At 49.1% G+C, this 19,696-nt stretch overlaps 1 protein-coding gene across 2 annotated transcripts in view; it reads right to left on the reverse strand.

The window, feature by feature from the left end:
* Positions 1 to 14,133: 14,133 nt before the first annotated feature.
* MAL (mal, T cell differentiation protein (MAL blood group)) overlaps positions 14,134 to 19,696 on the reverse strand; it is a 26,423-nt gene continuing 20,860 nt past the window's right edge. Inside the window, exons 3-4 of one of the 2 annotated variants that reach the window (XM_040496696.1) lie at positions 19,089 to 19,214; positions 14,134 to 14,720 (exon numbers count right to left, since the gene is read on the reverse strand). In XM_040496696.1, the coding sequence (XP_040352630.1) occupies positions 14,646 to 14,720; positions 19,089 to 19,214 (201 nt within the window). In that variant the 3' untranslated portion in view covers positions 14,134 to 14,645. The remainder of the gene's footprint in view (positions 14,721 to 19,088; positions 19,215 to 19,696) is intronic. The other variant, XM_040496697.1, reaches the window with a different exon arrangement.

A 19,696-nucleotide genomic window follows, 5' to 3' on the forward strand; every position in this document is an offset into this window, starting at 1 on the left:
TTTGATAAAATTTGGCAAAAAAACTTTCATGATACAATCTCTCAGAAAATTAAAAATATAAGGAAATGTCTTCAACCTGATAAAGACCATCTGTGAAAAACCTGCAACAAATATCATATTTAATGGTGAAACACAGTGCTCGCTCTCTCTAAGACTAGAAACAAAACAAGAATGCCCACTCTTACCACAACTAATCAACATTGTGTTGGAGATCCTAGCTAGTGTCCTAGCTAGTGTAATAAGGCAAGAAAAATAAATAAAAGGCATCTAGATTGAAAAGGAAAAAGAAAAACCATATTTGCAGCTGATATGATTGTATAGATACAAAATCCTAAGGAATCTATGAAAAACTTCTAGAACTAATAAGTGTTTAGCAAGATCATACAAGATCAATACATAAAAATCAATATATTTTTATATATACCACCAAATATTTTAAACTTAAAATTAAACACTATCATTTGTAGTAACATTAAATATGAAGAAAATGATACTACCCAAAGCAATCTACATATTCAATGCAATCCCTATCAAAATAACACCAGCATTCTTCACAGAGCTAGAACAAATAATCCTAAAATTTGTATGGAACCAAAAAAGACTCTGAATAGCCAAAACAATCTTGAAAAAGAAAACCAAAGCAGGACGCATCACAATCCCAGACTTCAAACTATACTACAAAGCTGTAATCATCAAGACAGTATGGTACTGGCACAAGAACAGACACTCAGATCAATGGAACAGAACAGAGAACCCAAAAATGGACCCACAAACGTATGGCCAACTAATCTTTGACAAAGCAGGAAAGAATATCCAATGGAATCAAGAAAGTCTCTTCAGCAAGTGGTGCTGGGAAAACTGGACAGCGACATGCAGAGGAATGAACTTGGACCACTTTCTTATACCACACACAAAAATAAACTCAAAATGGATGAAGGACCTGAATGTGCGACAGGAAGCCATCAAAATCCTCAAGGAGAATGCAGGAAAAAACCTCTTTGATCTTGGCTGCAGCAACTTCTTACTGAACACATCTCCGGAGGCAAGGGAAACAAGCAAAAATGAACTACTGGGATCTCATCAAAATAAAAAGCTTCTGCACGGTGAAGGAAATAATCAGCCAAACTAAAAGGCAACCAACAGAATGGGAGAAGATATTTGCAAACGACATATCAGATAAAGGGTTAGTATCCAAAATCTATAAAGAACTTATCAAACTCAACACCCCCAAAACAAATAACCCAGTGAAGAAATGGGCCAAAGACATGAGCAGACACTTCTCCAAAGAAGACATCCAGATGGCCAACCGACACATGAAAAAATGCTCAACATCACTCATCATCAGGGAAATGCAAATCAAAAGGACAATGAGATATCACCTCACACCTGTCAGAATGGCTAACATTAACAACTCGGGCAACAACAGATGTTGGTGAGGATGCGGAGAAAGAGGGTCTCTTTTGCATTGTTGGTGGCAATGCAAGCTGATGCAGCCACCCTGGAAAACGGTATGGAGGTTCCTCAAAAAACTAAAAACAGAACTACCCTATGACCCAGGAATTGCACTACTAGGTATTTATCCAAGGGATACAGGTGTGCTGTTTCAAAGGGACATACGCACCCCAATGTCTATAGCAGCACTATCATCAATAGCCAAAGTATGGAGAGATCCCAAATGTCCATCGATGGATGAATGGATAAAGAAGATATGGTGTGTGTGTATATATATATATATATATATATATATATATATACACACACACACACAATGGGGTATTACTCCGCAATCAAAAAGAATGAAATCTTGCCATTTGCAACTTACGTGGATGGAACTGGAGGGTATTATGCTAAGTAAAATTAGTCAGAGAAAGACAAATATCATATAACTTCACTCATATGAGGACTTTAAGACACAGAACAGATGAACATAGGGAAGCAAAAATAATATAAAAACAGGGAGGGGGACAAAACATGAGAGACTCATAAATATGGAGAACAAACAGAGGGTTCCTGGAGGGGTTGTGCGAGGGGGATGGGCTAAATGGGTAAGGGGCACTAAGGAATCTACTCCTGAAATCATTGTTGCACTATATGCTAACTAATTTGGATGTAAATTAAAAAAAAAAAAAAAAGTGGATGTCAAAGGTTAAAAAAAAAGGAAGAAAATGAATAACACCGTGTGCAAGATACGTATCTAGAAAACAAAATGTCACCAAGAGACATTAAAGAGATTAAATAAATAGAAAGATGGGCCATGTTTGACGATTAAAAGACTCAGTGCTGTTAAGGTGACAGTTCTCCCCAAACTGAGCTATAGATTCAATGAAATTCCAATCATAGACCCATCAGGCTAATTTTTGCTGAAATTGACAAGAAAATTTGTATGAAAATGGGAAGGACATAGCAGAGACAAAACAATTTTGAAAAAGAAGGAAAAAAGGGGGTTTTCAATACTGATTTCAAGACTTATTATAAAGGTACAATGATAAAAACTGTGGTATCGGCAAAAGGGTAGACACCCGGACCAATGGTGCACAGAGAATCCAGAAATAAGACCACTAATATTGACAAAGCCTCCAAGGTAATCCAATGAGGAAAAAGATAGTTTTTTCAACATGCAGTGATGGGACCCTTGGATATTCCTATGGGAAAAAAACGGCTAAACACAAAAATTAACTCAAAATGGATCACAAACTTAAATATAACAGATAAATGAAATTTCTAGAAGGTAATATAGGAAAAAAATCTTCAGGGCCGTGGGTTAGACAAACACTAATGTGTCTGAGACACACAAAAAGCACAAATCATAAAAAGAAACATTGAGAAACCAGTCTTCATAAAATTAAAATCTGCTTTTCAAAAGACATGTTAGGAGCTGGGAGAAAATATTCACACTGCATACGTCTGACAAAGGTCTTGGGTCCAACTTGGCTCATGTATTCCTCTGAATATTATAGCTTCTTCTCATTAATTGTGGATCCCACGTTGCAAATTCATCTACTCACTAAAATTTATTTGTGACCCCAAATTCAATGCTTGTGGCGCTTTTTCTGTCACTTGTGACAAACAAACAAACAAACAAACAAACAAACAAAAAAACACAAACAAACAACTGAGTTTCTGGATGGGCACATTCTGCCTGGGGCTAAACAAGGTAACACCCTGCTTGGTGTTTCAACCCTCATACTGTAACCAAACGTCCTTTTTGTGGTCTGTGGCATGCCATGTGTTTTGCAGTTGTCTGCTTTTTGTTAGTGATTTTGCTTTTTAAAATGGTGCCATAGTGCTGGCTAGTACAAAAAACAAAAAACCAAAAAAAACTGTGATGTGCCTTATGGAGAAAATACCTGTGTTAGATAACTTTCATTCAGGAATAAATTATAATGCTGTTGGCTTTGAAGCCAGTCTTAAGGAATCAACAAAATATATAAAATAAAGTGTCTTTAAACAGAAACACACAGGGGCGCCTGGGTGGCGCAGTCGGTTAAGCGTCCAACTTCAGCCAGGTCACGATCTCGCGGTCCGTGAGTTCGAGCCCCGCGTCAGGCTCTGGGCTGATGGCTCGGAGCCTGGAGCCTGTTTCCGATTCTGTGTCTCCCTCTCTCTCTGCCCCTCCCCCGTTCATGCTCTGTCTCTCTCTGTCCCAAAAATAAATAAACGTTGAAAAAAAAAATAAACAGAAACACACATAAAAAAAGTTTATGTATTTGTCAGCTGATGAAAATGTTGTGACAATAGGCTCCTAGAACCTAATCCTTTATTTACGTAGGAGCAGTAGTTAAGTATTCGCTAAGTCAGTGTTTGTTGTGACTTTATAAAACATACCTACTGCAAATGAGAATCAAATATATATCTGATACACACACACACACACACACAGAGTGTGCCCAATAGAAAATGTGGAAAAGATTTCAACACACGCTTCACAAAAAAAGATATACAAATGGCCAATAAGCACATGAAATATTGTCTGACATCATTGGTTAGTAGGAAAATGCAGATTAAAAATCTCACCTACAAGAATGACTAAGATTTAAAAAGACATATCAAGTGTTGGTAGGATGAGGAGGCCTGGAGCTCTCATACATTTCTGTGGTTGTAAAATAGTACAACCATTTTGGAAACCAAAATGGTTTTCCTAGAAACCTAAATATTCACTGACCGCATGATCCAGGCTATCCAACAACGAGGTTTTTACCCAAGAATAAAGAAAACGTGTTCACGCAAAGACAAAGCTTTACTGATAATATCTCAAGCTGAACCAACCCAAACGTCCTTTGACAGATGAATCGATAAAGAAATTATGATATAGACATACAATGGGATACTAGAAAAAAAAAAACAACCATTAAGAGGAATGAATTGCTTCCAACTCAATAATATGGATGGATTTCATACACATCGTGCTGAGCAAAAGAAGCCAGGTATAAAAGAGTACACTCTGTAAGATTCTGTTGAGATGAAACTCGAGAAATGACAAATGTGATCCATAGAGACAGAAAGCAGATGAGCAGTTGCCTGGGGCTGAGGGGTGGGAGCGGTAGGGGTGGACTGAAAGAGGCCCGAGGGAACTTTGCTGGGGGATCAAAATGGTCTACATTTTGATTGTGGAGGCTGGGCGTGCATATCGGTCACATTCACCAAAATGTGTGCGTAAAATGGGTGCATTTTATTGTACCCAAATGATCCCTCGATAAAGTTGGTCAAATCACTTCACTTGTCTCTAAATGCACCCGGGGGCACCTCCTTCAGAAGTGTGGCTGTGAAGTGGAGAAGAGGAGGGTTGATGGACAGGTTTGGTTTAGTTTGGTTTCATTTGTGTTCTTAGTAGCTTGTAGTTTAGTTTCGCTTGTTTCTTTGTTCATCCGTTTCGGCTTCCTCTTGGTGTCGGTGGTGTCTTGGGGGAGGCAGATAGGTGAGCAGACCACGTGCTGAGGCAGAAGCCCCAGCAGGGAACAGAGCAGCCATGGAAGGTTAGAGGGGAGGAGCGCTGGGAGGAGGTGTGAGGTCCGGGAGTGTGGGACAGACTGGCCTTGGGCGGTGTATGTGTCCGGGAAGATGGAGGCAGGTTTGTAGAATAGAAGGGCGGACAGGAAGAAGGAGCCCGGGCAGGACAAGGCAATAGGGAAGTTCCTCTGATGGGCTTCTCTTTCTTTTCTTTATTGATTTATTGATTTATTTGGATGTTTATTTATTTTGAGAGAGAGGGAGAGAACCTGTGCGCACGTGCGAACAAGGAAGGGACAGAAAGAGGGAGAGAGAGCATCCCGAGCAGGTTCTGTGCCGTTGGCACAGAGCCTGACACGGGGGCTCAAAACTATGAATCGTGAGACGGTGACCTAGGCCGAAATCAAGAGTCGGAAGCTCAACCAACTGAGCCACCCAGGTGCCCCCTTTCTCTGCTCTTTAAATTTTTGGCAGTAGGAGGTGAGGTCACTCACTGTGCTGGAAAGGAGGGACAAATAGGGGTTTGAGGAAAGCTGTGAGGGTCACACTGTTTTGGGCTGTGGAGGGACCTCCATTGCTGGTGGAGGTCCTGCTGAGGTTGGAGGCAGGGAGAGTAGAGGCTGATGCACCAGCTTTGAGAGCCACAGAGTGTCCTCAGCACCCTGGGTAGGAGGACAGAAGAAAGAGAGCCGTTTCTCCTTGACCAGGGAGGAAGGAAGGGTCCCTGGTGCCCACCCCCTGGCCAGGTGGCCGGAGAGTGATCCAGCAGGGGACCTTGGTCCCCGTGCTGAAGTAGAGACCTGGAGGGAACCAAGGCCACATAGAAATCAGAACGCGCCAAACCCACATCTGTTCGTGTGGCCATGCCCAAGAAAGAAGGATCCCCTTACCCATCCTGTGCTGTGCGCCTCTCCCGGCCGCCTGACAGCTTGCAGACCCGGATGGCGTCTGCGGCCACGTCTGTTCTTTCTCTCAGCTGTCTGGGAAATAACTTATTGGGGCCTAAAGAGGACGGAGCGGCTTTGGCAAGTTGGGGCCTTCTTACTGCCCCTCAAGACGGGGGGGTTGGGTTGTGGTCCCACCCCAGCAGGAAGAACATTCTCATGGGTGGAAGAGTTTCGGGACGTGCAAGAGTGGGCTTGTGTGTGGGGCGCCTGGTGGCTCAGTTGGCTAAGCGTCCGACTCCGGCTCAGGTCACGATCTCACAGCCCGTGAGTTCGAGCCCCGAGTCAGGCTCTGGGCTGATGGCTCAGAGCCTGGAGCCTGCTTCCGATTCTGTGTCTCCCTCTCTCTCTGCCCCTCCCCCGTTCATGCTCTGTCTCTCTCTGTCTCAAAAATAAATAAACGTTAAAAAAAAAAATTAAAAAAAAAAAAAAAGAGTGGGCTTGTGTGTCTGAAACGGCACCATTAAAGCCTTCCTCTCCGATGCTTGCTAAAAGGCAAGCATCGTCTGGAACAGTAGCCCTTTTAAGCTCCAGGGATGAATGGCGGCAGCTGAGAACCTGTATCCAGCCAGGCCCAGGGGCTGCGGGACAGTGGGTGAGACGAGTGCTGGAGGGAGGCAGGGGGACGTCGGGGATGCATGAGTCCTTACAGTACTTCTGCGGGCATGGCTCCATCTTTGCCCGAGCTCCAGGTTGGCCTGCCCGGGTTCAAGGCTGGGCTCAGCCTGGGAGTTATTCCATCAGAGAGCCTGCCTCCTCATCTGCACGGTGGAAATGGTCATGACATCTACCTAGTAGATTGTTGTGAGGTGACAGCAAAGAACACGTGGGGCACCCAGTCCCACTGAGAATGCACTTCAGCCACTGGGGACCCACATATGGTAACCCAGGAGGGAACAAAGCTGAGCAGATGGCGAGGGGCAGGCGGGGTGGGACCCAACGATGACACATGGCAGTTTTCTCTATCTCCGTATCACCCCTCTCCCCGCCTCGACCTTCCTGCCTAGTGAGGCCGGAAACCACTGCCCCTTCCGTTACAGCAGGGGGCTCTGCCAGAGTGTGGGGGACACCCTGTGGGGCTACCCCCAAACGGTCAACATCGTTTGCTTGTTAGCAGCAGGAGCCAGGAAACCGTCTGACTCAGGTAAGTGGGGTGAAGGGCAGGGTGGCCCTAACAGAGCATCTGGCTGTCAAGGCCGGCTCACTGGGCACGCTGTCTCCGCATGCATTCTGGTTATTGTTTACACAAAGGAGGGCACAGGCCGAGACTGGCATCCTCAACCCCAGGTCTAGATGTGAGAGGTCCGTGGAAATATGCTGTCTGTCCACCTGCGGTTCCCTTGCTGGCCATCACTTCCTGGCCTGCATGGCAAGGATGAATCATAGGAGAGGCTCTTGGGGCCAATTCACTTCCTCCTTCCTCTGCCCCTTTTCCTCCTGGGAGCTGCATAGGGGCCCCCGGGCCTTCTGGCTTCATTCTATCCTCCTGGGGGGGGTGGGTACAGGTGAGTATCCGCAGAGAAACTGGTCAAGGCATCTTGTAGGCTTAAGGAGTGGAGGCTGGGCCGCGGAGAGCCAAGATACCCCAGAACAGGAGCCGGCTGCGTATGGGGACAGTGCACTGGAGGATGCCGCGTGCCAGCTAGGCAGGGTTCAGGCTGGTGGATGCCATCGTGACCACCATCACCACCACCATCGTCATCCCTGACATTCGTAGTACAATGTGTATAGACTGTGCCAGGTGCTTTGTGCACGATGTGTGGGGACAGCCACGCCCCTCACTCAGGGCACCGGTGGATGTGTGTCCTGTGAGATGCTCAAGAGTGTCATCGGTTATTTTTTTTTGACATTTATTGATTTATTTTGAGAGAGAGAAAAAGCGAGCATGTGTGCGTGAGCTGGGGGGGAAGGGCGGAGAGAAGGAGAGAGAGAATTTCAAGCAGGCTCTGTGCTCTTAGTGTAGAGCCCAGGGCAGGGCTCAATCCCACGAACCGTGAGATCAAGGATTGTCATTAGTTCTAACCCCAGAAACTAAAGGCCACGCACTCTCCTGGTACTGAGCCTGGGTATTTATCCTCACGCTCACAGGGATGGCTCTTCCCCCACCCCCTTGCCATGTCATCAGTGCCGTTGCTAGGTCAGCTCCTCTCTGTCCACATCAGGGCAAGTGGCAGGAAGCAGTGGGGTGTCTTAAAAGAACAGGGCATCACGCCCTTGAGGTCCAAACATATCGCACATGGCAGGATGCCCTCCTTTTTTTATGGCTGAGTAGTTCCCATTGTATCAATACACCACATTTCTTTATCCATTCATACATCAGTGGACACTTAGGTTGTTTCCAGGTCTTGGCTGTTGTAAATAATGCTGCTATGAAGAGGGTGGGGGGGGTGCAGATATCTTTTTGGGATAGTGACTTCCTTATGCTAAATGAAATCAATCAGAGAAACACAAATACTTTGTGATCTCACTTCTGCGTGGAATCTTAAAAAAAACCACAACAAGTGCATAAAAACAGACCAGAATTAGTGGTTGCCAGAGGTAGGGGTGGGGAGGGGTGGGAGAACTCGGTGACCGTGGTCAAAACAGTACAAACTTCCAGTTACAAGGTAAATAAGTTCGAGGATGTAATGCACACCATGTTGACTGTAGCTAACAACAGGGTTCTGTAGAGTTGAGAGTTGCTTAGAGAGTAAGGCTGACAAGATTTCAGCGCAAGGGTAAACAATTTGGAACCATATGAGATATTGGATATGAATTAATTAATTAAACTCACCGTGGTAAGCATTTCACAATATTCACATCTGTTAAATCACTATGCTGTACAACTTAAACTTGTACATATGACAATTACATCTTAGTAAAAGTGAGGGAAAGAGGCAGAGGCAGGAAGATGAGGGGGTGGCTGGCAGACGAGGGTACCCGGGGGCCCAGGGCTGGGTGCCAGCTCCAGCACTAACTTCCTGGGTGCTGGGCGGGCCTCTTGGCCCTTTGGGTCTCCTGTTCTTGTCTGCAACTTCTCAAATCCCTCCCAGCTCTGCTGTCCCGCCTCCCTCCTGAGGGGGGCGCTGGGGCCATCAGGCTGCTCATGCCCAGGAAACTGAGAGGATGCGAGCGTCTGGTTAGATGACCCTGACCCTCTGGGGCCCTCGCGGTGTACTTCACGTAGTGGTCAGAAGGGATCTGAAGGAAATGGCCTCCTTCCCAGGGACTGAAGTTTGGTTTTACTCTTGGGGCTATTTTAAACTATGTCATGGCCAATTAAACGTTCAGTTCTGTGGGGAAAAGCAAAATATCAGTCCAGGTTTATGATGTCAGCAACATGGTTAATCAATAAAGACAAAGCGAGACACCATCGTCGTCCCAGGTTAGAAACTTGAGGATCATTCTAGACCTTTCCCTTCTTCATTCCGACCATAGTTGGCACTTCCTTAAGCAAGGAAACTGAGGTTGAGAAAGAGGACACACACTTGGGCTGGCTCAGGGATCCACGCCTTTGGCCACTACGTTCCACTGGCTCTCAGTCCACCAAAGTCTGGTCAAGTCCATCTCACTTTCCCAGCCCAGCTTGCCTGCCCCACTGCTGCTGTCCAGACCCAAGCTTCCCTCACTTGGACAGCTGCTATGTCCAACAAGGTATTCCCCGACTGGTGTCCCTGGGGTAAAAGCCAGGCTTTAACTTCACCTTCAGGACCACCCCAGATCATCAAAACCTCCCGAGCCCTCTCTCTCCCCACCCTGCCTGGGTTAGATCACCACCCTGGCTCTGCCCAGGAAAGCCCTCCCTGCCTTCTTTGCCTAACAAAGTCCCCATCATCTCAGACATACCTCCCGGGAGGGTTGGGCTTCTGGCTGCGTTTGCCTCACACTCTTTGTGTGCGGGTTGGAATCTTCTTATATCTTCTGTCAGTGTTGCAGGGGTGAAGAATTTGCTTACCATGTCTGTGCTCTCTGCTCCCAGAGGGACACAGACCCCTCTAATGGTGAGATGTGGCACATGACAGGTAACTTTGGGGCTTTGAAGCTAGACCTCTGGAACTGGAATCACATTTACTTGCTGTGTGACCTTGGGTAAGTCATTTAACCTCTCTGTGCCTCAGATGCCTTGTCTAAATGGTATCTACCATATAGGGCTGTCATGAGGATCAAGTGGACATGTAGCACTTCGGGCAGCACTGGGCACATGGTGTCATTGGCAGGTTTTCTCCCCCTTCGTGTCCCTGGGGGTCTATCCTAGCAGACTTTTGTTGACCATGCATTGGCCAATGGAAACCCTGGAAACTGAGCACCCTACGCGTATCAAATCCCTGAGGGGACCGTCCAGAGAGCCTGGCACAGTGATTGTCCCTGTGTTACCTGAGAGGGAGCTCTGACACCTGCCTCAGCACTGCAGCACCACGGCCACCATGGCCAAGTATGATGGGGATGGAACAAGGCCTTGAATCACGCAGTGAGCAACTTCGCTTTAAATCTGTTTCTCCAAATCGTGTTATTTTAAATGCCCTGGGCAGATGCCCATGTGTGCAGGGACACTTGGCCGGGCCAGAGGCTCTTTGTCCCCTGAATGGCACCATTGTGACCCCCGAACCGGCCCCGAGTGATTCCTGGAACAACAGGCCCTTGTGTGGGCCCCGAAGGCCTGCTTGCCCCCACCCTCGGCTGGCAGTGCGAACCCTTGGCCGTCTCTTTAAAGTCGGCATGACGAGGCCTTAAATCCTCCGTTTGGGTGGCGGCCAGGGTTCTGATACTTTTTAGAGTTTGGTTCTAGGATGTCGATGAAGCTGAGTTCCTAGAAACTGTGCCCTCTCTGGGAGAAGGGCAGATCCAGTGGGCACCTGCTATGAGCAGAATGGGGGAGCCAGACATTGGTGTGCAGAGGACGACCATATTCGGATGGGGCCAGCCTGCCCTGCACAGGGAAAGCCACCACAATTCCCCCAGAGCCCCGACAAAGCAAGGGGGCCACGGCCACTGAAGTCTCGGCAAGAGTCTCCGAAATTCCTGGTTGGGTTTGCTCCACAGCTGTCTTTGGCTGTTTGCCCTCCCGTGATGCGCGCCCTCACCACGTGTTTGTGGTGACCACGGTCTGTTCTGTTCTGCCAGCTTTGGCTCTTGGTCACATCACAGATAGCAGCTTCTTAATCCTTTCTCGGATCCATGGAGGGATTCGGCTCTTTGTTCCGGGACCTTAAAAACACCCAGTTGTTCACCTTTACAAAGGATCAGCTGGACTAGGTGGGCCTTTGGCTCTCTGGAGGCTGCCAAGTGGAACTTGGGAGCCGCCTGGACGGGCATGGTCGTGACTTTGCAGCTCAGAGCAGTCAGTCCCTTTCAATAAGACAACTGAGTCCAGGGCCTGGACTCAGCCACGTGGCCTCCTGCAGACCCTGCTGGTGATCTGGGCTGTCCCAGGTGCCCGCCTCAGCCCCTCAGAAGACCCTTGCGAGCTGGGCTGGTAGCAGGTGGGCCAGAAGGTCTTATGTCACTGTGGCTTCCCCCCAGGTGGGAGGACAGACTTGCATGAGGACGGGTCTGGGCACCCTAGGGCAGTAAGCAAGCACAGGGCTCCAGGGCCGGAAGGAGCTGGCCAGACATCCACCTTCAGTGCTGACCGGCTGAGTGAGCCTGTCTCCTCACCTGTAAAAGACGGTATTAGCCATCTCCTGTGGCCACTGTGGGGATGACAGGAGGCTGTTTACATGTAAGGTGTTTATGAAGTGTCTGGGGCGGGGCAAGAGCTCCAAAAACAGAAGGCAAATGGCCACACAGGTGCAAATGCGGGTTCTTTGGGCAGTCATGGTTGGGTGTTGGTGCTACCTTACCTTTGGTCCATCGGGGACGCCAAGCAGGCGGCATCTGAGGAATGTCCCATCTGTCCTTGGGCCAAAACCGAGACATGCCCCAGAGAAGGACCCCTCCTGCTCAACATTCAGAGGCACTGAGGTGAAGCATGCCAGCCACAAGAAGCTTTGGGGAGCAGACACCATCCCACACGTTGAGGGACCAATGGTCCCAGTAGAGTAGACACTCAGTTGATGCCCATTCTGTGCGGTCGAGTACCATTCGGCCACTGACCAGCAGGCTTCTTAAATGCCCACTTCCGCAGGCATCGTGGGTTTCCAGAGGAGCAGTGCTCTTAACAGGAAGGCCTGCCCACCAGCCAGCACTTGTCCCTGCAAACACTTCCCAAACAGCAGGATGCAGACCGAACTGAGCAATGCGATGCCTGAGCAAGGAAACTAGACTAGTTTTGGGGAGGGAAGTCGGGGGGTGGGGAGGAGGGTCTGGGTAAGCAGAAAAGCAAGACCAGGAGAAGGCATTTTTGGAGGCTGGCCATCCATTAACATCCGATGAGAACAGGATGCAAGTCAAATGCCAGATGAACTGCAAATTTTAAAAATGACTCAGGATGGGAGGAATGAGGAAGCTATGTCAGGGGATCATCTGCAAAACGTTGAACTAATAAGGGTCTCATCGTTAGACCGATTGGCAACTGACAAAGAGAAAAGAGAAAGAGCATATCAAGATTCCTTTAGGGGCAGGGGCGCCTGGTTGGCTCAGTCGGTTAAGCGGTTCACTTCGGCCCAGGTCATCATCTCGCGGTCCGTGAGTTCGAGCCCCACGTCGGGCTCTGTGCTGACAGCTCAAAGCCTGGAGCCTGTTTCAGATTCTGTGTCTCCCTCTCTCTGCCCCTCCCCTGTTCATGCTTTGTCTCTCTCTGTCTCAAAAATAAATAAACATTAAAAAAAAAAAGATTCCTTTAGGGGCACCTGGGTAGCTCAGTCGGTTAAGCCTCTGACTCTTGGTTTCAGCTCAGGTCATGATCTCATGGTTTGTGAGATCGAGCCCCGAGTCAGGCTCTGCACTGATAGCACGGAGCCTGCTTGGGATTCTCTCTCTCCCTCCCTCTCTGTCCCTTCCTGGCTTGTGTGTGCTTGCTCTCTTCTCTCTCAAAATAAATAAATAAAATAAAAATAAAAGGGTTCCTTTAAAGGAGTGATTAAAATTCCAAAACACTGAGGAACCTTTGGGAAATTCAACCAAGCCTTTTTTTTTTTTTTTTTTTTTTGATGGGGGTCAAAAACACTCCTCTATTGGCATGTTTCTGGCCCATCAGCAAGCAATCAGGCAGTTTTGCTGAACAAATGACACTTCCCTCAATCAACACTTGATTGCAAATTTTACTAAACACACAACAAACTATCATTTCTTAATGATCCTTAATTTGTGCTTTTTCAGGATAAAGCCTCAATCAAACCTTTTGCTCCTAGGGGTGCCTGGACGGCTCAGTCGGTTGAGTGTCTGACTTCGGCTTGGGTCATGATCTCATGGTTCATGGGTTTGAGCCCTGTGCCCGGCTCTGTGCTGACAGCTCAGAGCCTGGAGCCTGCTTTGGATTCTGTGTCTCCCTCTCGTTCTCCCTTGTGCTCTCTCTCTCTCTCAAAAATAAATAAATGTTAAACAATTTTTTTTAAAAACCCTTTTGCTCCTAATTTACTAGGAAATTTTTACTTAAATTTTGTTTTCAGTGGACTAAAAGTGGCCTTTTACTTCCATGGCTGGGAGCTGACCAGTTTCGGAGGCACCTATTTGGTGTTCCAGCTGCGGAAGATCATTGCGTTGTTTGAGCAAAGAGATAACGCAGCATTTGAAAACGGAAACTTGGCTTTCAGGACTCCTGAGTGTCCTCCTTCCTAACTGTCGGCTCTCCTCTCAATCCAGACATCGCATACTTAAAACGTGGCACTCACTGCACTTCCTCTCCCTCAGTAGTCTGGTCCCCTGTCTCTCCTACGGAGTGGCCCAGGGAGAGTCTAAAAACAGTTTATTTGGAACAGAATGCAAAGCACAATGCCCAGGGAATTTCTGCCCAGCTTCACAAAGAGCGAGAGGAAATTTTTGCGCCTTGTTTTCTTTTGGCTGAGGGACTTTCTCATTGAGCGCAGGCCCCTTGGTCTGGTAGGAAGAAGACGGGTTCCCCTGGGTTGGCACCTGGCAAGTTTCCAGAGGGGGCAAAGCCACGTGAGACGCCTGGTAGCTGGGGCGGGTGGAGTACCCAGCGACGGGCTCTCGGACAGTGCGTTGGCTGAGCACACACAGCTGAACTGCCATTTGATGCTGCCTCTAGAGATTCAGTCTCAGCCAAAGGATTCCTCAGAAGGAAAGCTGAAACGGTGGTGTTCCTGATACGGGGAAAAGAAGAACAACCCCCCCCCCCACCACCACCAAAAACACCCCACGAAAGTATCGAACATAAAGGCACTTTATAAAGCATTTCAAAGGTTTATCATCTTCCACCGTGGACATCTGCACATATTTGTTGGGTGAGTTTTACTCCCCATGACAGGTAGACTATCCATGAAGACTTGGAAGGATGCCCCGGGGCGGGGGGACTCAAAAGAGGCTTGTGGAAAATTCCAAAAGACAGTTCAAAAGATCCGGTCCGGGAGTCAGCAGGGGATCTTTGTTTTGTGGTCACACTCCCCATTTCCCCACCCCCACATCCCCCTTTCCCAAATAGGAAATGATTCTAGAAAGACAGCTCGTAGTTGGAGGTCAAACGGGGCAAGCCCCCAACCCTGACATGAAGGCATGTAGGAGAGTAAACATAACACCCACAAGAAACAGAGCGTTGCTTTTGCTTGTTTGTTTGTTTTCTTCTTTCCAGCATCGAGAGTGTTTCTGCGTCGAAAATGTTACGCTGGAAGGCGGGCTGATCCGTTAACACCGTCTGGGGTTTGCGGCAAAAGTTCTGCTTTACGAAGACTTCCATCTGATTAAAGAAAACACCGCATGGACCACGTACAGCAGAGTGGCCACGTAGGAGAACACCTGAAACCAAGATACATGGCCATTAGTGGGAGTGCATGGGGAGAGGACGAGTGGGCCATTGACACTGAGCCAGGCGATGACATGGCGCTTGGGAGTGACAGACTGGAAGGGTGCGGGCCGCTGCTGCTTCCTATCATTCCCACAGATATCCTTTCCTGCCGAGCCCAGATGTGGCCCCAGAATGCTCTCAGCACAGGTCTCCAAGTGACCTACCAGCCCACTGGGTTTGGGGCTGCAAGGTCAATTATCTGTCATCACACGTCATCATGCTGGTGCCACCCAACTGGAAATGGGGGCCCTCAGAGACCCCTCAAATGATACCACTCTTCATGGGAAGCTTCCTTCCCCCACACCTGTGAGGCCAGAATCCACCAGCTGACTCCACTGGCCTTGGCTAAGAGAATATGAACACCTGGGTTTGCTGGCTCTGGTTAAGGTCTGGATGCTGTCTGGTCATCCTCAGACTCCTGCGAGAATGTTATTCTAGGAATCTTAATTTCACAAGCATGAGCAAAGGTGCCAGGCTCATAGGAAGTAAGGACCTGGGACGGGGAGGAGGGACTGAGGCTTCTGCAAAAAGGAGGGGGCTTACTGAGAAAGCTTCTGGAAAGATCCAGTCAGTGTTTTGGCACTGGGAACAAAGGCCCTGGAAATGGGGCAAACGGTCACTTTGTCCCTGTCAAGGCCCTGACTTGCGATGTTCACATGGGCCCCACCTATTCCTATCACCCTACTCTGGGTGGCTGGCCTCCCTGAAGGCTTGCCTGCCCCCAAGTCAAATATCTGCACCTGGTTTTGTGACCTTGGGTGTTGGGGTCAAGAGTTTCCAACCCAGGCACAACATTAGGGCAGCTACGGTTCCATGACTCTTGAAAATGCCCATAAACGCCAGCGGTCATCATGCCTGCTCTCTCCCTGCCTCCACACATGGGCGAACTCCTCACCCTCATTGGCCAGAGGCAATGAGTAAGCCGAGTTACTTAATAACCAATATAGGGGAACTCATCCGGGAACCCTTAACTACCATCTGAGAGGAGCGGTTGTACCTGAGTGAGCAGCACCCCCAAAAAACACCTCTCCCTGTCAGATGGGAGCAGCTGACGGATGCGAGAGCCCTGAACAGAAGCTGTCCCCAGCAGTGACAGGAAACAGGCACTTATTTTCCAAGTGAGGTCAAGCAATGGCACACTGGGGACACCGAGAGCCAGGGACGTGAAGGCATATACTTAGGCCTTCAGAAACGGCTCTCCCTAAATGGCTGCCATTATTATTCCCGCTTTCTGCAGAAGTTTCTAGCTGCCCTCAGTTAATTCCCACCAATCCCAGGGATCCCTCTGGCACAGACTCTCTGCTGCCTGCAAAGGAAAGAGGGAGAAGCTTAGCTTTCGAGATGGGTCCAACTAAGTATCACAGAGAGGGGTGAGAGGCGGGCCAGATGCTCTCAAAGGCTAGGAATGTGCAGGAGAAGGTCTTGAGGTGCCTCCCCATTCCCGGGCTGGCTACCCCCAGGAAAGGCGTGTTGTGCTTGGGCAGGATCTCCCCTGTGCACTCATACAACTGATATTTTGAATAGAAAGATGTGACTTGACATTGAACCGGGCTTATACATCCCCTTCGGCCCAGTGCATCGGCCGGCTGGCAACATTTTGATTCTTGATTCTGGCACTCTCGACTTTGCCTGGGCATGCCCATGTTGATCTCATTCAACTAACAAAAATGGGGGGGGGGGGGGCAAACACGATCACTTGTGGCGTGGACAAATAGAAGCCGGTGTAGCCACCAGTGGAATGATATACAGCAGTGGGAATAAACACTCTACTCTCCACCCAAAAATGTAGATGAGCTTCACAAATCTAAGGTTGAAAGAAGGAAGCCAGACATAAAAGAATACACACTGTGTAACTCCATTTACATGAAGTTCAAAGGCAGGCAAAACTGAACTAGGCAGCTAGAAATCAGGATGGCGGTAATCTTTTGTTTGGGTGCACGGTGATAGCAGCAGCAGGACAGGAGGATTCTGGGAGCTATTTATGATGTCCTATTGCTCAGTTTGGATGCTTGTTACACAGAAGAGTTCACTTCATGGAGATTCATCACTTGGGACACTTGTATCTTACTCAACTTCTCTGGATGTACGTTGCATTTAGGAAGGAAGAAAAAGAGAAAAGTTGGAATACAGTAGATCACAGTGGTTCTCAACTAGAGATCTGTCCAGTGGGCAGAGGCAGTAATTCACCCTATCTGGGTCGTTCCGTCACGTGCTGACCCACTAGCCATGTTCCATGCACATTTCACTATTATCTGCAATAAGTTTATGGAAATTGTCAAACGCCTTGCCGCTGATGTCTGTTTGGAGGGAAGGCCTCTGGGGTTGGGATAGGGGGAGGGATGAGGCTCTCTAAGGTGACAGGAAATGAAAGAGAGTCATTTGAAGGATAACGGAGGAAACGGGTTACCAGCCTCCCAAGGGAAGGAAAAATAGCCAAGGTGCTTCCTGGCTGTGTTAGTATTTAGAAAGCAGCCATCTTGGGAGATGAGCCAATATGGGAGACATTCCTACACTGGGGGACGGCTGAAAGGGTGCCAGGGACCATACAGTGGCCATGTTTCTGGAACTGGAGAGTAGGCTGGGAGCTTAAGGGGAACATGTGGCTTCCCTGGGACAAGGGACCCGTAGACAAGGTTTTCAGTAACTTTCCTCCAGACCCCACCCTCTGGAAGCAGGAGGAACACCTTCACCAAACCCCTTCCTAGAGCCCAACAGTGCCTGTCCCTGTGGGTTTTCTCTCACCCTCTACTCTACTCTTTCCAAAAAGTGGGGACAGTACAGTTTTGGCACCCGGAGCTGGCATCTTGTGATCTATCATCACATTTGACCTCAGGATTTGTAGGATTCACAGGTCGACCTCTAGAAATCTGAGGAGCGCGACTTCCTGAAGCTTCTTCCCTATTTTTACACCTCACTCACGGCTAGAAATACACCTGATATCGCGAGTTTGCATGCTGGTGGGAGCCCACACGTGCAGAACTCTGGAAAGAGGTTTTATGAATCAAAACATTCTCCTCTCTGTCATTCCGATTCATCCCATTAAGAAGAAAATCCAGTAAGAAGAAAATTGGTGGACCTCGAAGTCCACCAATGGGTCTGGTCCCACAGTTGGAGAACGCTTCTTTTAGAGCTCAGAGGCCCGCGTGCAGCCTGCACCCTGGCCACACACAGCTGGCACCCCCATCTGTTCTGCTGACGGGGTGAATGAGGCTCAAGCCCCCGGGCCACCCATTGCTTGCTGTGAGGCCTTGGAGGAAGGTGTTCGATATGTCTGTAGTCCTGAGGGAGTCGGACAGGAGTTACCGTCTCATTTCACAGATGAGCAAGCTGAGGGACTTGCTCAAGAAAGTGGTGGAGGCCTGAGCTCTGGCCCCTCCTCCTCCAGCAGGTTCTCAGAGCTGCTAGGCAGGAGGCATCATCGGGAAGAGCTGAAGTCCTAACTGCGGCGACAAACACCCACAGCTGGGGGGTCTGGACACGCTGGGCCCAGAAAGGCTTCTCCACAGCCTCAGTTCCAGAGCCAGGGCTTGGGGAGACACTGGCTACTCCATTTTCCATTCCTGACCTCGCTGCTTCCCCGAGCCTGACTGTGCTTTGAGGGAGAGCCAGGAGACCCAAGTTGCCAAACTCACGCTCCAAACAGGTGCTGAGAGTGTGGATGGGGGAGCCTGGGTGGCTCAGTCGGTCAAGCATCCAACTCTTGACTTCAGCTCTGGTCGTGATCTCACGGTTCTTGAGTTTGAGCCCCACACTGGGCTCTGTGCTGACAGTGAGGAGCCTGCTTGGGATTCTCTGTCTCCTCTCTCTCTGCCCCTCACCTGCTCATTCTCTCTCTCTCTCTCTCAAAAATAAATAACAACTTAAAAAAAAAAAGTGGTCACCTGCCCTGGACACCAATAATTCCTGGCCACCTTGGAGCAACGTATCCATGTTCTTGGTGTCCCAGTTCTGCATCTGTGAAATGGGTATAATAAGCACACCTACACCCTAGTGTTATCGTGAGAGTTAAATCAGATCATTTATGGAGAGCTCAGACAGTGCCTGGTGCTCACAGTCATGTCCCTTTTGCAAAGGCATGGACTCCCAGGCCAGCCCAGGCCTGGGCAGCGCAGCACTGAGCAGAGAGGGCCAAGGGGAGTCTTGGACACATGCCCTCCCTTCTCCAGGGCTTCGTTTCTTCAGGAATAAGGGGAAGGTTTCATTCCTTTGGAAGTCAGTGAGCTAAGAAACAGAGGGGAGGGCCCAAACAGCCTTCTGCTGACCCTCCATCGGTGGCCGGTGGGAACTGGGAACGGGGGCAAATTGCCTGGGGGACTCACCACAGCAGAGATGTTTTCATGGTAGTGTTTGTAGGTGTAGCCCTCCTGCATCCCGATGGTGGCCAAAGCTTCCAGGACAGAGGCGCTGAGGTAAAACAGGGCAGCAACACAGTGGTAGGCTGCATCCTGCAGGGTCAGGAAAGGCCATCAGAGAGATGGGCAGCTGTGGTCCCAGCAGGGCGTGGCTACCAGCCTTGTCCCCTCCTGGCGCGGCTCAGGTCCCGCCCTCATCTTCTGCTACTTCCTTTGGGAAGGAAGGGCCTGCCCGCCCAGACCCCTGCCCCATCCCTCCATTACCATAGCCCAGCCCCCTCCTCACAGAGCTGGTTTCATCTCACTGGTTTGGGGGCCAGAGTCAGGACTTAAGGGAGAAGGCACGCTGCCTTCCCTTGACTCGGGATCAAGTAAGAGGTGGGGGCAGGGAGGGGCAGCCTGGGATCTAACAGGTAGAAATTGGCTCTGGCCCTGAGAAGTGTCATATGTGGTCCAGTCTCAGTTGAGATGTGGCCTCGGTGACCAGTGCAGGGTGAGAGGCCCAGGCCATTTCCACTGTGGTTTCGTCTTGTTATTGTCAGTTTTTTGGGGGGGAGGGGGGTGGGGGAGCTCCA

This window comes from Herpailurus yagouaroundi, unplaced genomic scaffold (genome assembly GCF_014898765.1).
Source record: "Herpailurus yagouaroundi ecotype Mexico unplaced genomic scaffold, PumYag 188, whole genome shotgun sequence".
NCBI lineage: Eukaryota > Metazoa > Chordata > Mammalia > Carnivora > Felidae > Herpailurus > Herpailurus yagouaroundi.